Genomic DNA, 14,117 nt, shown 5'->3' with positions numbered 1-14,117 from the left:
AAAGAAATAACCACATCACTATAATGGGAATTATAGCGATGCAACATAATATAAATATCACTATAATTGGAATTATAGTGAAGTAAGGTTAATCCCTTACAGAACCACAAGTAACAATTGCGGAAATCTCCACTCTGCCAAAAGACCCACATCCACCACTGCTCGTGTGTAAACACCACTTACACACGAACCCTCATGGAACAAGTGAGGAACACCAAAGACATACAACCTTTGGGTCGAAATTCATTTTCGACAAACTCCACTACTTTTCTCCCTGCGATACCCATGTATCGCCGTTCACTTCAAAGTAATGGCCCACACTCATTTATTCCTTAAACCCTCTCTCTCTCCTTCACCGACATGTACAAAATCGCCCACTTTAAAGTGGCGACAACAAAACACTCATTGATAATTCCAAACTCAATGTAAATCAATTATTAAAACTTTGTTTTATTCACTATCAACCTTGTATGCATCGCAAATGCAACGCAAGGGGGGAGAATGTCAGGGCAATAGCCCCGAACCCCGAGCCACATGTAAATTAGATACATATAGTCACGTGGGTAAGCGGGAACCTCCAGGAAACTGCTTACACACCACCGTAAAATACACATACTTGTATCACTTACGGCCTTGTGTGCTGAGCTACCCAAAGACCTCACAGTAAGTCCTTCTTGGGTTTTCCCTTTCTTCTCATATTTGTCCTGTATTATGTATATAGGTCATGTACCATAGTTGATGGCACTTCAGTGCAAAATCGACGACTAGATTCCCCCAGAGTTTGCGCCCTCCCATTCTGAAGACCCAACAATAGTGTAATCAAATGTTGGCACAGTGCTCCCCTCCGAGTCACTGAGGCCACGGTCCCTCCACTCGTCCTCTATCTCCAGCCTCCCTTCCAGGGAAAGGTCCAGACACACTCGTTCCCTCTTTGCCATGTTTTGACAGCATGAGTATGTATTCCATATCACACCTGAACTTGCACATTTGTGGTTCCACAAATGTAATTACATTTGAACTTTGTTGGATGTCTACATTTGGATGTTGAAGGGCATCATACTGGTGTGTTACATTGTCATCAAAATGTAACCCAAAACGATGCTGTTATTATGCATTGATACGAGAAAAGAAAAACATGGAATTTGAACAGAGACAAATGAACTAATTTCGAGTGTGGTTTGAACATGTGAAGTAGAGGAATAGGGAGGAAGGCACACGGTTTCCCCAGCATGAGTGAATGACAATGATTCTTTGCTGTAGAATGTGAGCGACTGGGTCATAGCATATGGTGATTTGATGATAAGTAGTGAGGAATACATCATAACCCATCACATACAGGTTACAGCAAGAGTGATGGACAAGAGATCACTAAGAAACCAATCATTAACACACCAACACAACAAATAACTACTAAGTCTTGAAATGCACAAACATACTGCTTATGTTGCTTCAAATCTTTTTGCTTTGTACTTGCATTCTAAGTAGGGCTCCTAGTGGATCAGGGGGGCAAATCCGAATCTGCACTTTTCAATCTATGGATTCAGTTCGGATTCTTGGATTGGTATAAGCAGGCAGAACCAGACTCCTATGGGAGCAGTAGAGAGGGGAAATTGGTGCATCAAGCCTGATGGACACAGTCCTTTCCCTTCCCTGACCACCCTCTCCCCATATTCCCCCATTCCCCCTATCCTTCCCCCTACTGTTTCATACAATGATGCACATGTGTGGACCTGTGGGAACATTCTGGGTGAGTGACTTGCCCAGAAATGGTCACAGTCACAGCTGTGGGAACTTTCTGGGAGAGTAACTTGTCCCATGACATGTGACTGTGGGAACATTCTGGATGAGCACCTTGCCCAGAACTTTCCCATGGGTCACACCCATTACAGGAAGTCAGCAGCAAGCGGGAACTGTATAGTTCCTAGGGTCCTTTTGTGTCAGCCTCACAGGGGGCTGAGAAGCTTACCCTTCTTCTCAGCTCATTCCCTGTGAAGGCTGAAGCTAGTCCCCTCAGTGACTTTGAGGAGTTAGCAGCTGGGGAGAGTACCCCAGCTCCCACACCTTGCCTTGTCCTCTGGCCACTCCCAGCTGGGGTCTGGATCCTGACATCCCTCCTCCTTTTCCACTTCTGGACATAGCTATATCTAACAGAGGCCCCCTAGGGTATGTATAACAATTGACACCCTATAGTGTCTCCCTTGGCTGATTGGGCTGATGGGGAGGACCTTCTGCTCTGTCCACAATAGTCTCATGTTTCAATCCAACAACATATTATGCATGGGATACTTGAAAATCATTATTGATATCATACCTGAGCGATTTTAGAGTTGCAAATGTAAAGATGGACATGAAACTATGTGAAATCCAATACTCTAAAGGAGTTTATCATTGGGGTTGTCAGGTGTTTTGGAAGAAGAATCATCAGATAATTTGTCACAGGGAGAAGAAATGTCAGATGATGTGCTACAAGGAGAATAATTGCTAGGCACTAGGAAATCATAATCATGCATTGCACTTGGATACCAAGTGGCTTGGCCAATATCAACAACAATGGGAGCTTTCTTCTGGCCCTGGAGCAGAAATCGAGTGCCATCCTTGCTGGCTCGAGGAGAGTAGAAACTACTGATATTCTTGATCAGTCGATCACCATACCAGAGTCCTATGCCATTTGCTTCAAGAGAAATTGGGCAATAGCCCAATGGGACAGCAAGTTGTGAGCTTCCATTGAACCATACCTTTGATGGGGGGCGGGCACTGATTAATGGGGTCTTTCCTGCAGCAAATGAATAGCCCCAGCCCTGGCCATGGATTGGCAAGTGATGGAAAAATGGACACTTGATCCAAGACTCATCCAAGTCAGGCCCTGCATAGACTGTGTCACTGCCCAATGGGAGAGTAGATACTGGATGAGGGATGTGATAAGGGCAAGTAGGGGCCATCCCAGGATTTATAATCCAAGTTGTATCTCCTCGTACATCATAACATGCAATAAAATCACCTGATTCTGTCAACCAGGTGAAAGCACTGTCCCCATCAAAGGCAGCAATGTATCGTGCTCCTGGAGAAAATGCAATCATGTGACGCTCAGGAAAGGCTGGCTCAGAATTGGATTGGGGGGATGAAATGGAAGAGTTGGAAGGAGTGGCAAGTGGCTGAATGTGTGGATCACCTAGAATGCATATACATGCCATGTTGTTGTACCAAGGCTTTCTTGGATCCCGTAAAACTCGTATGATGAACAATCCACTATCTGAGATGGCAGTTACAGAAGGATAGGCACCTACAGGGAGAGTGCCAAGGTGCACAGGGAGTGCACCATGGCCATAGATTGTGATGTTCCCACCGAAATCCTCAGTAGCAACACAATGACCACCATGGACAAACTCAATCCATGCTGGTGGATTGGGTGGATGATTCTGGAACTGAGAGATTGTATGCTGATCATCAATATCAGCAATCTCAATAACACCACTACCAAACCCAAGTGCAATGTATCGACCATCACTTGAGAGTGCTGCACATGTCACAATGCCATTACGGACATCAGGTTCACAGAATTCAGCTTCATAAGTGACCACTTTATGACCCCACTTGTTAACCTTCTTTGGCAATCCACCTAATTTTGCCTCCATAAGCATTTGGGCATTAAGTGAAGCCTCAGTCAATGGAATCAAGTGGTTTGAAATCTTGCCAGAAATACTGAAGATCTGAACAGAGTCAGAGAGGTGGCCATATAGTTGATAAAGCGGTGATTTGGGCCGGCAGAAAAGAGACATAGATCGGTGAAGCAACCACCGATGGACCCCAAACATTGCCTTCCCTTCTTGGAGGATGTCAATTACATCATAATTCTATTGAAGTGATGTCACATCAAATAAATGTAACACAAACTGGCTCAGACTTACATTGAATTCATCAAATCCTGCTGGTATGTGAAGAGACCCAAATTGCATGTGCAGGAATGTAAGGAAGTTTTGTGTAAGGAAAGAATTGAACTCCTTCTGCAATCCATTGTCATTGGACTGTTGGGAAAAGAGTTTTGCTGGGTCCAGGTGTTTGAGTACATTGCCAATGATGTATCGGATGTGAATGGGTTGATTACTGAGGGCATTGGTGTCTGCCCATTTTTCTTTGTCACCAAGAGGGGGATTGGTGGGTATCCTAAATTCATTCCTCTTGCAACAATTATTGAAAATCCGAAGGAGTAGTGGTCCAAGAAAATATCCCTTCATGTCATTGATAAAAAACACTTTGTCATTTTCATTACCAATTGGATCCCCCATTATGAATTCTTTTGCTGTGGCATGATAGAATTTAACATCCTTCATGTTCTCTGAGGGAAGTTCAATGATTGAGCTGATTGGTTCCAGTGTGGCTTGGGCCTCATCTTCAGCAATTCCTAAAAGCTGTGACATAGAATATACACTCAGGGGTGTATGTGCCACAATAATTGTGCCAACTAATAGGTGATACTTGTTGGCTACATCAGCAAGCATTGCAGATGAATCAGGCATGTAGGCTCTTCGAAGTATTCGCAAGTACTCCCAGTTGAGATCGGTGGGTGCATTGGAGAGACTGAGCAAGTACTGGAACTCTGTCTGCAGGGTGCGGCCATGCCGTGTCCGCAATATAACTTCACGAATCCGAAGTGAGGCCATAACAGGCAATTCACGACAAGCCAAAGTAAATGCATGGAGATCTTTCTCCAAAGGTTTCCACCGAGACTTCTTGATACGATCTCGAAGGCCATCCTCCACCATGCAACGGATTGTGTGGTGTTTCTCCTCCTTTGTAATTATATCCATATCTTCACATGGGATAACAAGGCCCCGTTCCCGAGCTTCATCCCAAGCTGACACAACCAATGACTCAGGACGGCAGCTGACAAAAACCGAAAATGTGGCTGGCAGCTCTTCAAGGATAAGGACAAGCTCTGTCAGATGTTCAAGTGCTTCTAGATCTCCACACTCATCCAAACCATCTAAGACAATGACAGGGCGATCTTTCCCAGAAGGCAGTATCTTTGTCAGATTACGCATAGGCTCGATAACAAGAGATTTCAGTTGCTTGTCCAGAGGCAGATCCTGGACCAATTGCAGATCTTGCTGCCGAAGGCACCTGACAAGTGACATCTTGAAGTCCTCATTGAAGCATGCAAGTTGGTGTGCAAGCGTGGAAGGGAACTGTTTAGTAGAATCAAGGCCTGATCCGGTCTGGTTTTTATCCCAAAAAAAGGATGCTGCCAGAGTGCCTTGTGCTTTGAGGGTGGATGCAACACTCATGGCTATGGCAGTCTTCCCCGTCCCAGGAGATCCCCGTAACCAGACAAATCGATTCTTGGCATCTTTCAAATGATTGAGGATTAACCCCCGTGTCTTATCCTGAGTGGTTGGGAGGCACTCTGACTTGCTCTTTACATGAATGTGCTCGGCAGGGGCAGGCTTCAGTCTCAACAGCTCCGCTGAAAGTGTGTGAGCAGGGGAGTTCAAAAGCATGCACAGCCCGAGAGACATACATTGCACCGATAATTGACTTGTCTGAAGGAGGTTCAACGTCGTTGCCTCCGTCTGTCGAGTGATTTGGTTGGCTAACATTCAATGCTTGAGAGAAAAATTTACAAACCGAGAACGAAATAATTGCCATATTGATACACGCCTTCACATCACCTATGTCCCGAGCTATCGTTGTGGCCGATATGAATTTCATGATACGCTTCTGTATTTTGAGGGACTCGATACGCTTGACCTGACCTTCCAGAGTACTGTTAACAGCTTCGAGGTCAGATGAATGGCCAAGGGAAGGAAATGCAACATACGAATGAAATTGTTTGAATAAGAATACCACTTCGGGCGGGATTTGGCTCGTACAGAGCTGAAGTGGCCGCAAGATGGTGGCGTAAGCTTTCCGGACCTCATCATTAAGGCCCTCGAGATTTTTATTATTGCTGTCAATGGTCTGCTCGGGTGGAAGAAACATGAGCAATTCCAGCCGCTGACCACCAGACCAAAATGTCACAGACCTCGTAACCTTGGAGCAACGTCACAAGGAAATCCAGAATCTGGCTGGCATATGGGACAGGCGAGATTTTGAAAGAGAAGGATGCGGATTGAAGCATAGATACTGTGGCGCTAATAGCCCTTGCTTTTCTAGGGATGGCGGACGACGGTGGTGCCCCCGAGGAAGGAGGCAGTGCACCGGTGTACTTATCTATACCCATGTATCTTTCCTGTGCACTGAGGATTGCGCGGGGGTCATAAATGGGTTGTATTGTAGAAGTCGAGTGGCGGTTGTAATTGTCTATACTATCCGGGAAGGAGGGGCGAGATAACGACGGCCTGGAATCACCCGGAGATGCGGGGTGGGGCGTAGTCGGTACAGACTCCGCGAGATTCGGTGTGCTCGATATGTTGGGATCGGGGCTTCTGTGGAGAAGCCCTGCTATAGGGCGCCCTGAAGACATCCGTCGTTCCGAACCCCTAGATCCGCTGGAGGATCGCGCAGTAGATCGGGCCCGGGGAGGCTGAAGATGAGCACCATCAAGCTGATCATAGCTGGTGTTATCGTGGACTTGGTCTGTCCTAGCTCTTGTGAAACGCATCTGGGGAAGTGAGGAACCCGAGGGTTGTGATGACTGCGGATCAGCAGAAGACGGCGCAAGGGTGGGATACTGAGACGAGGGTTTTCTTTTGGGAGCCATAGCACCAGTGTAGATCAAGGCAAGAGGTGAGGATAGGAGGAAGCCCGGACGACCTGCTCAGCCACGGCTTACGGCGGCAAATGCAAATTCAATTGGGAGAACAAAGGGCTACTAGATGTTTCCCTTTTTGGAAACAAGTCATCACTGTCGAGCAAGCTTGAAGGCGCGTGCATTGACCACGACGCAGATCCAATAAAGGGGTGTTTGGCCTCTTGGAAATAGGCGCCGTTTCTTGAAGTTGATATCTATGTACCGACGATAACGTGGCATATTCGACTGGGGCCAGCAGTTCCGTGGCAAAAGGGCAAAAGTAGCCTGGATTGGCACGGACCACCATCATACTCATCTAGGGGCTATGAACAAAAATGTCCGATGCACGACCGCAACGTCGTTAAACTAGCGAGCGTGAGATGACACCTAAGTACAATAAACTCAACACCATAACACAACTCAATAAAACCAAGGGGAGCCACTAAGAATCCGGATAAAACACAGGCAAAGACCCCTGGACCCCGATGGGGTAACCTTCACTAAGCCCAAATACACCGTCAGGTCCCCATCCGGAAGGGGCTAGGAGTTGGGTACGCCAGACGGGAAACTGCAAGTACCCGGGTAATCCCGCAAGGATTAGGCTGGGTCCAGCCGGACGACCGTTCGCTCTCTGATTGGCTCAAGCCTCGCTCTTTAAGGTTTTAACCTTAACCCCGTGAAATGGCTGGCCATCTGTGCATTTTTTGGGTGACATTCACTCCGTTCACGATCCCTTTCGAAAGTGTTCATCTTTTCTACCCAACCCAACAACTGATTAATGGAATAACTGCTTGCTCTAGTGCTAAAGCTCAGTCTCAAGCTAATGCGTGAGAACTGAGGAAAAGGGAAACTAATTCAAAAGATTGAATGTAGTTTGTGGCCTTCGCGGATAAGTCCGAAGTGACCAAAATAAGTAAAAAGGTGTTGTGACCAAGTAGTCACACTACCGTGGGAATGTGGCTGTATGAAAACTCGTCCAGCCTCCCATAGCACATGGTTCCTCCAACACTGATTGGTGGTCCTCATGCAGCAGTGATCTCTTAACACTGAATCATTGGACCCATAATGTTATAGAATGCATAATTGTCTGGAAGCAGAGAAGGGACTCAGTAAGGAGGGACCTTGGCCTCAGCGACTCAAGTGGAGCGCTGTGCCACTGGTTTGTTGTCTGAGGTGGTCCTTAATTTCAGGTTAGCAAGGGGGAGTCTCTTGGGGGGACAATCCAGTCGATTCTGGTTCTCTAGTCATCAATTTCAGACTAGGGGTACAGGAAACTATGTACAGAGTGTATATATAATAATACAGGAGTGGAGTCAGAGGACAAATAGAACCCAAAGGGAACAAAGGGAACTGGAAGGAGACAAAAGGGGACTGGATGAGGGAACAACCCCAAGGGTCAAGGGTTGGGACTCTATGGTGCTTCCCAAAAGGGCAGGGCCAAGAGGGGAAGGAGTGGAGTGGGTTGTGGGGAATGACAGCTGACTAATATGGAAAGGAAGCAGCCATCTAAATAAGAAAGAAGCAACAAGAGGATTAAATGACACCATACAGTAGAGACTGCAGGGTCTGGAGTAAGTTCCAGAGGTCCAGAGTCAGAAGTCAAAGTCTGGAATATTGGCTAGACATAATAAATGTAATAAGGAATACAAGGAGATAAGATGGAGTCTGGGGCAGAGATGTGACTGGGGTTCTGGAGGTGGAGGTGTAATGGGGTTCTGGTACAGGAGTCTGGAGCTGGAGGTGTGGAGCATCCCAAGCTCTGTGTCAGGGCACACCCCACCTGACCCCACACCACCCTGCCCTACTCTGCTTCCCCTGCTATCACTCCCCATTCCTCCTTTCCCTTTTCTTCTCTCTCTCTATTTCTGTTCCACAGTTGACTTCCCTTTTCTCTATGTATCACTACACACCTAATGCCTGATCACCACACCCACCACATGCATTCCCGCCTACAGAGCGGCACACCTCTGGGATCTCCCATGGAGACACCCAGAGAGGTGTGGCTGTGTGTGGAGATGACATGGCTCCCCCATGTGACCCTGACCACATGTATATAATAGTGCCTGGGGTGGGAACAGAAGAAGCAGCCTTCTTCTCAACTTCCCACTTCAGGTAAGTACTGTAGCTTCCCCCCTTTTTAATGATAACACAACTTCCCACTTCAGACTAAGTGGTTGGGGATGCTCACCCTGCAATGGGACCGCCGCTACGCATAGCCGACACCTGTCCCATCAAGTCCCTCATGCCGGGACCTTGCTGCTTTCAGAGCTGTCCCTGACAGTAGTCAAAGCTCTGAGAGCTCATAGAGCTATATTTGCACGCAGGGGACTATTATCTATATGAGCTCCCTGAGTGTTTAATTTACCCGATATTAAAATTTAAATTTAAAAGCATTGACTATGGCATCATGTGACTAGCCATAGCCAAGTCCCTACCATACAAGGGACTGAACAAACTCAGCTTAACTTTCAGCACCAATGCAGCACCACACACCAAGGGTATGTAGCCCAATCAATATATAGACCAAATTTAGGGATATAAATGCAGTTAATCTGAAATTACTTAGGGAAAATGCGGGAAAATGAGTGGGAAAATGAGTGGGGGGGAAATGGGGGGGAAAATGAGGGGAAAATTGAGGGGGGGAATGGGGGGGAATTGGGGGGGGATGAGGGAGAAAATGAGGGGGAATTGGGAGGGGGAATGAGGGGAAAATTAAAGGGGGGAAATGGGGGGAAAATGAGGGGAAATGGGGAAATTTGGAGGGGGGGATGAGGGGGGAAATGAGGGGGAAAATGAGGGGAAAATGGAGGGGGGGAATGGGGTGACATTTGGAGGGGGTGTCAGGGGACGACTCCCGGGTCCCCATGACCCTCCCCTATGGTCCACAGCCCTGTGGTGTAACCAGCCCTATCCAGGGCACAACACTTGCCTACTGTGGGTAAGAAGATGAGAAGGAAGCTAACTTCTCATCTTCCCACAGTGACCACCATATCAGGAAAACTTCCGGGGATACCCGGAAGTCACATGAAGGGGTAGGAACCGGGCCTGGAGCATGCAGCATGCGGAGCGTGCGCGTGTGTGGGAAGCAGGGTGGGTGGAAGCGGGTCCGGGCTAGTCGGGGTGTGTGCCCTGACAGGGGGCAATGAGGGGAAAATTGAAGGGGGGATGGGGGAATTGAGGAGGGAATTGGGGGGATGAGGGAGGAAATGGGGGGAAATTGAGGGGGGGAATGGGGTGAAATTTGGAGGGGGGAATGAGGGGGAATGAGGGGAAAATTGAGGAGGGAATTGGGGGAAAATGGGGGAGGAAATGGAGGGGGAATGAGGGGGGAATGAGGGGGAATGAGGAGAAAATTGAAGGGGGGGATGGGGGGAATTGCAGAGGGAATTGGGGGGGGGGGGGGGGAAATTGAGGGGGGGGATGAAGGGGAAAATGGGAGGAAAATGAGGGGGAACTGGGGGGTTTCTAAAAACTTGAAAAAAAGTCAGGGAAAATTAAGGAAAATTCAGAAAATGGGGGACTTTCTAAAAAAGGAGCATGTCCAAAAAATCAGGGGGAAAATCAGAAATTTTGGGATAAGTTAGGGAGTGCATTGGAAAGTGCCAAAGTGGGGCAATGTAGCAATGTATGTTTCAGTGTTAGAAAAGTCTCCCACCATGTTTTGTGTCAGGGCACAGCCCCTCACTATTCCACAATCCTGCATGCATGCAGACCCATGGGAAAGTTCTGGGTGAGTTACTCACCCAGAAACCATCACAGCCACAACTGTGGGAACTTTCTGGGTGAGCAGCTCGTTCCCACAGGGGGGTGCCATTTATGGAAAGTCAGCAAAGAGCCGAAAACTGTATAATTCCTGGCTCCCATTTGTAGAGGAGGTTGAGAAGGTTTAGCCCCCTCAGTGAGTTTGAGGATCTCGGACTGGGACTAGATACCCCAGCAACTAGGAGGATCCCCCTGGGCCCGTCATGGAGCAAGGGCTGGGCCCTGACAGTGAGCCAAATAACCATGGCTTTTTGACCATGGGAAATTTGGTGTCAAAGGCTTGGATGATATCTGAAGAATACATCAGCTTTTTGTTTGCTCTATTGGGTGGTATTTTCAATTTACTTCATTTGGAACACTTTGTTAAAACTGATTTATACCCTACATAACATGCATGGTTACATTGCCACACTTTGGTGCTTTCCAATCCACATAGAATCATCAAAATTGGTTGAGTTTTGAGCAAGAAATGAGATGAAAGATAAAGTGCAAATTTTCGAATTTCAGAGTTTTCCTCGAATTTTGTAAATAGCAATAAAAAATAAGGTGCTGATTTTAGTAAACACAAAAGGTATATGAGCTCTATGAGCCCACTGAGTTCATAGAGCTCATAGAGCTCATAGAGCTTTCAGAGCAATGACAATGGCCATTTTACACACATATATATCCATATTATCTTTGCACTACTGGTGCCAAAATAACTAAGCAGATTTCATGGAGATATGAAGACTATCCATGATTTAAAAACAAAAAGCTCCATGAGCTCCATGAGCTCACTGAGCTCATAGAGCTCATAGAGTGTTTCAAGTAATGATGCTGGCCATTTAATATGCATTTCCAAAAATGTATATACATATTATCTTTGCACTTCTGCATCCTTAGGAGAATAAAATCATTCAAACATTTAATTTTCTCCACCCAATGTGTAGAGGGTGCACAGCAAAAAGACTCAATTTGCTCACAGAGCTCTGAGAGCTCCCTACCAAGTTTGCTGATGTTTGACCAAATCGACCTCGTCAACTGCATGTGTCAGAGACCAGATCTGGGATGAAAGATGATGTCCCTGTGTGCCCAGTAACATGTCCATGCCCTAATTTACTGACTGGCAAGGAACTCTAGAAGAGGGGGGAAACTCTAGTCGATTTTATCACTGAGGTGTAACGTATCTACAAGTTAGGTATATATAGTTACAGAGGGAGTCTAGAAGGCAGGCCTGTAAACAGCAGGGGCAGGGTGGAGCAGAGCTAATGGAGTTATGGGTTAGCTGACTGAGTATTACCAACAACTTGGGTTACAGGGTTTAATGGACTAACAGGTTATAACCCAGAAGCAGAATGGAGGGATCAGCCCAAAGGTAGACTTGCAGGGCAGGCAACTAAATTGCCCAGCAGAGGCAGGGGTGTGCTTGCGGACATCGGAGCTGTCTGGAGGCCTTTGGGGCTCCATACTTAGGGAGGTGTAGGTAATATATTGAAATGAGGGGGTGGTGACCATTGGGGGAGTCAGAGGGGATTGTGGAAACCAGAGGCTCCGAGGTTGGTGACGAAGGAGTGGAGGCAATCTGGGAGGACTGGAGGTGGCAGAAGGTGATGGCTGTGGATGGATATGACAGCATGACTGACCTATGTGAACTGACTAGCCAGGATGGAGCGATTATTGCCCTTGACCAGGAGAAAGCATATGACTGCATCTGACATGACTATCTTTGGAAGGTCATGGAAACCATGGGAATCCCACCCAAACTTATATTAACAATCAAAAGTCTCTACTCTAAGGCTAAAACAAAAGTGATCCTCAATGGCATAATCAGCAAAGAATTCCCGATAACAGAGGGGTCCACCAAGGTGACCCCCTATCCTGCCTCCAATTTAACTTTGCTATAGAACCACTAGCAATCACCCTCAGAGAATCCCCCTCCCTTAAGGGCCTAGAGATCAATACCCCCTCCCTCTCACAAAGAGTAATTGTATCCCTCTTCGCTGATGATGCCACTGTCTTCCTCTCCAAAGACGATGACCTACATGACCTATTCTCAACACTAAACCGCTGGTGCATCGCATCTGGTGCAAAGTTCAACCAAGAGAAAACTGTCATCCTCCCAGTCAGCTTGCCAGAATTCTGCGAAAGAGTCCATAATGAAAGAACCCTTAACCCCTGTGGTGACGAAAGCATAGATGAGTCAATAACCATTCTAAAAGATGGACAAACAATGAGATACCTAGGGGCCCAATGCAGGAACAAACCCAACCATAACAACCCCTGGCCCTCAATCATAATGAATGTAGAAAAATCACTCACCCAATGGAATAAAACCCACCCATCCATTGAGGGTAGATGCCTGATCATCCAAATGACCATCGGTGGAATGACACAATTCCACACTCTTGCCCAGGGAATGCCGAAAAACCTTGAAAAACACCTGAACAAAAGAATACGAGAGTTTATATGGAACTCCAATAGCCCCCCCCCCCCCCCAATCAGCATGAATCAACTGAACAAACCAAAAACCCAAGGCAGCAAAAATGTCTTGAACTTACAAGATAGGAATGAGGCAATCCACCTCATCAAATCCTTGACAAAACCCCCAATAGGCCCCTGGCCTCAGATGCCACTGAAGCAATCCTAATAGCCACCCTCCCAAAAAAACAACTGCCCCAGGACCCAGCATACCCCTTCATCACAGACATCCTCACCCAAAAACCCTTCCTTAATGCCTGATCCCACACCAAGAAAATCCCAGATGAACTCCACAACACCCTAAATGTCGGAACCAAGTATAACCTCAGACTAGAAAACCCAACAATCGACCTGGATGCCAAGCTCAATCAACCAGCCTGGGCCCACCCTGGCCTAGGAGACAACCTTCAAATCAACGACTGCTTGAAAACTACATCCTGCCTAAGAGGGACTCACAGGTGCACACATATTGGTGACCTAATCACCCAAGTCAGCCACCAAGAAAACCCAATCCACAACCCCACAAGAAAAAAGTGTTCCTGCCCCCCATGTGCCATGTGTGCAACCTACAGATGAGCTGGGTGCAGAAACCCAGAAGCCTGTTACCAAACAGCGATAATAACCACCAACCTTGACTACCACTATAACCCCTACAGTGACTCACACCTCCTCTCCCAACTGGACCACCCCCCTGAAGAAAAAAACAATACACCATTGGGGACCCAAAAGACATCAAAATCTTCTCCCCATCCCCACTCTACACCCCACTTGACCACCACTACAGAATATTTGGCAGAACCCCCCCCCCCCACCCCCCGACCACAACAGCCTCACAACAAAGTGGCATTCATGGATGGGTCCTGCTCCCAAAATGGTGAGACATACACCACAGCCGGCTTTGGAGTATGGTATGGCCTGAACGATCCCTGGAACACCAGCAAAAGAGTCAATCCCTGCTACTCACAATCCAATAACATAGCCGAAATACTGCCATACATCATGCTGCCACCTCCATACCCCCATCATCCAACCTCCATATCAAATCCAACTCAAAATGGTGTATCAACTCCCTCTGCAACAACCTCGAAACCCTCGAAGACACGGACTATGCCTACACAAGAACAGCTACTTTATTAAATTGACTGTAAGCGCCCTGAGAAGTAGACTCACC

At 47.1% G+C, this 14,117-nt stretch overlaps 1 protein-coding gene across 1 annotated transcript; it reads right to left on the bottom strand.

The window, feature by feature from the left end:
• Positions 1-4,958: 4,958 nt before the first annotated feature.
• EI90DRAFT_2854540 (uncharacterized protein) lies at positions 4,959-5,342 on the bottom strand (the record flags this gene model as incomplete). Its single annotated transcript, XM_039053762.1, has 1 exon — positions 4,959-5,342. A coding segment is annotated over one exon (384 nt), but the record flags the coding sequence as incomplete, so codon positions are not given.
• Positions 5,343-14,117: the final 8,775 nt, after the last annotated feature.

This window comes from Cantharellus anzutake (assembly GCF_015039405.1).
Source record: "Cantharellus anzutake strain C23 chromosome Unknown EI90scaffold_72, whole genome shotgun sequence".
Taxonomy (NCBI): Eukaryota; Fungi; Basidiomycota; class Agaricomycetes; order Cantharellales; family Hydnaceae; genus Cantharellus; species Cantharellus anzutake.
The sequence above is the reverse complement of the archived record's forward strand: the minus strand, read 5'-3'. Positions and strand labels throughout refer to the sequence as shown.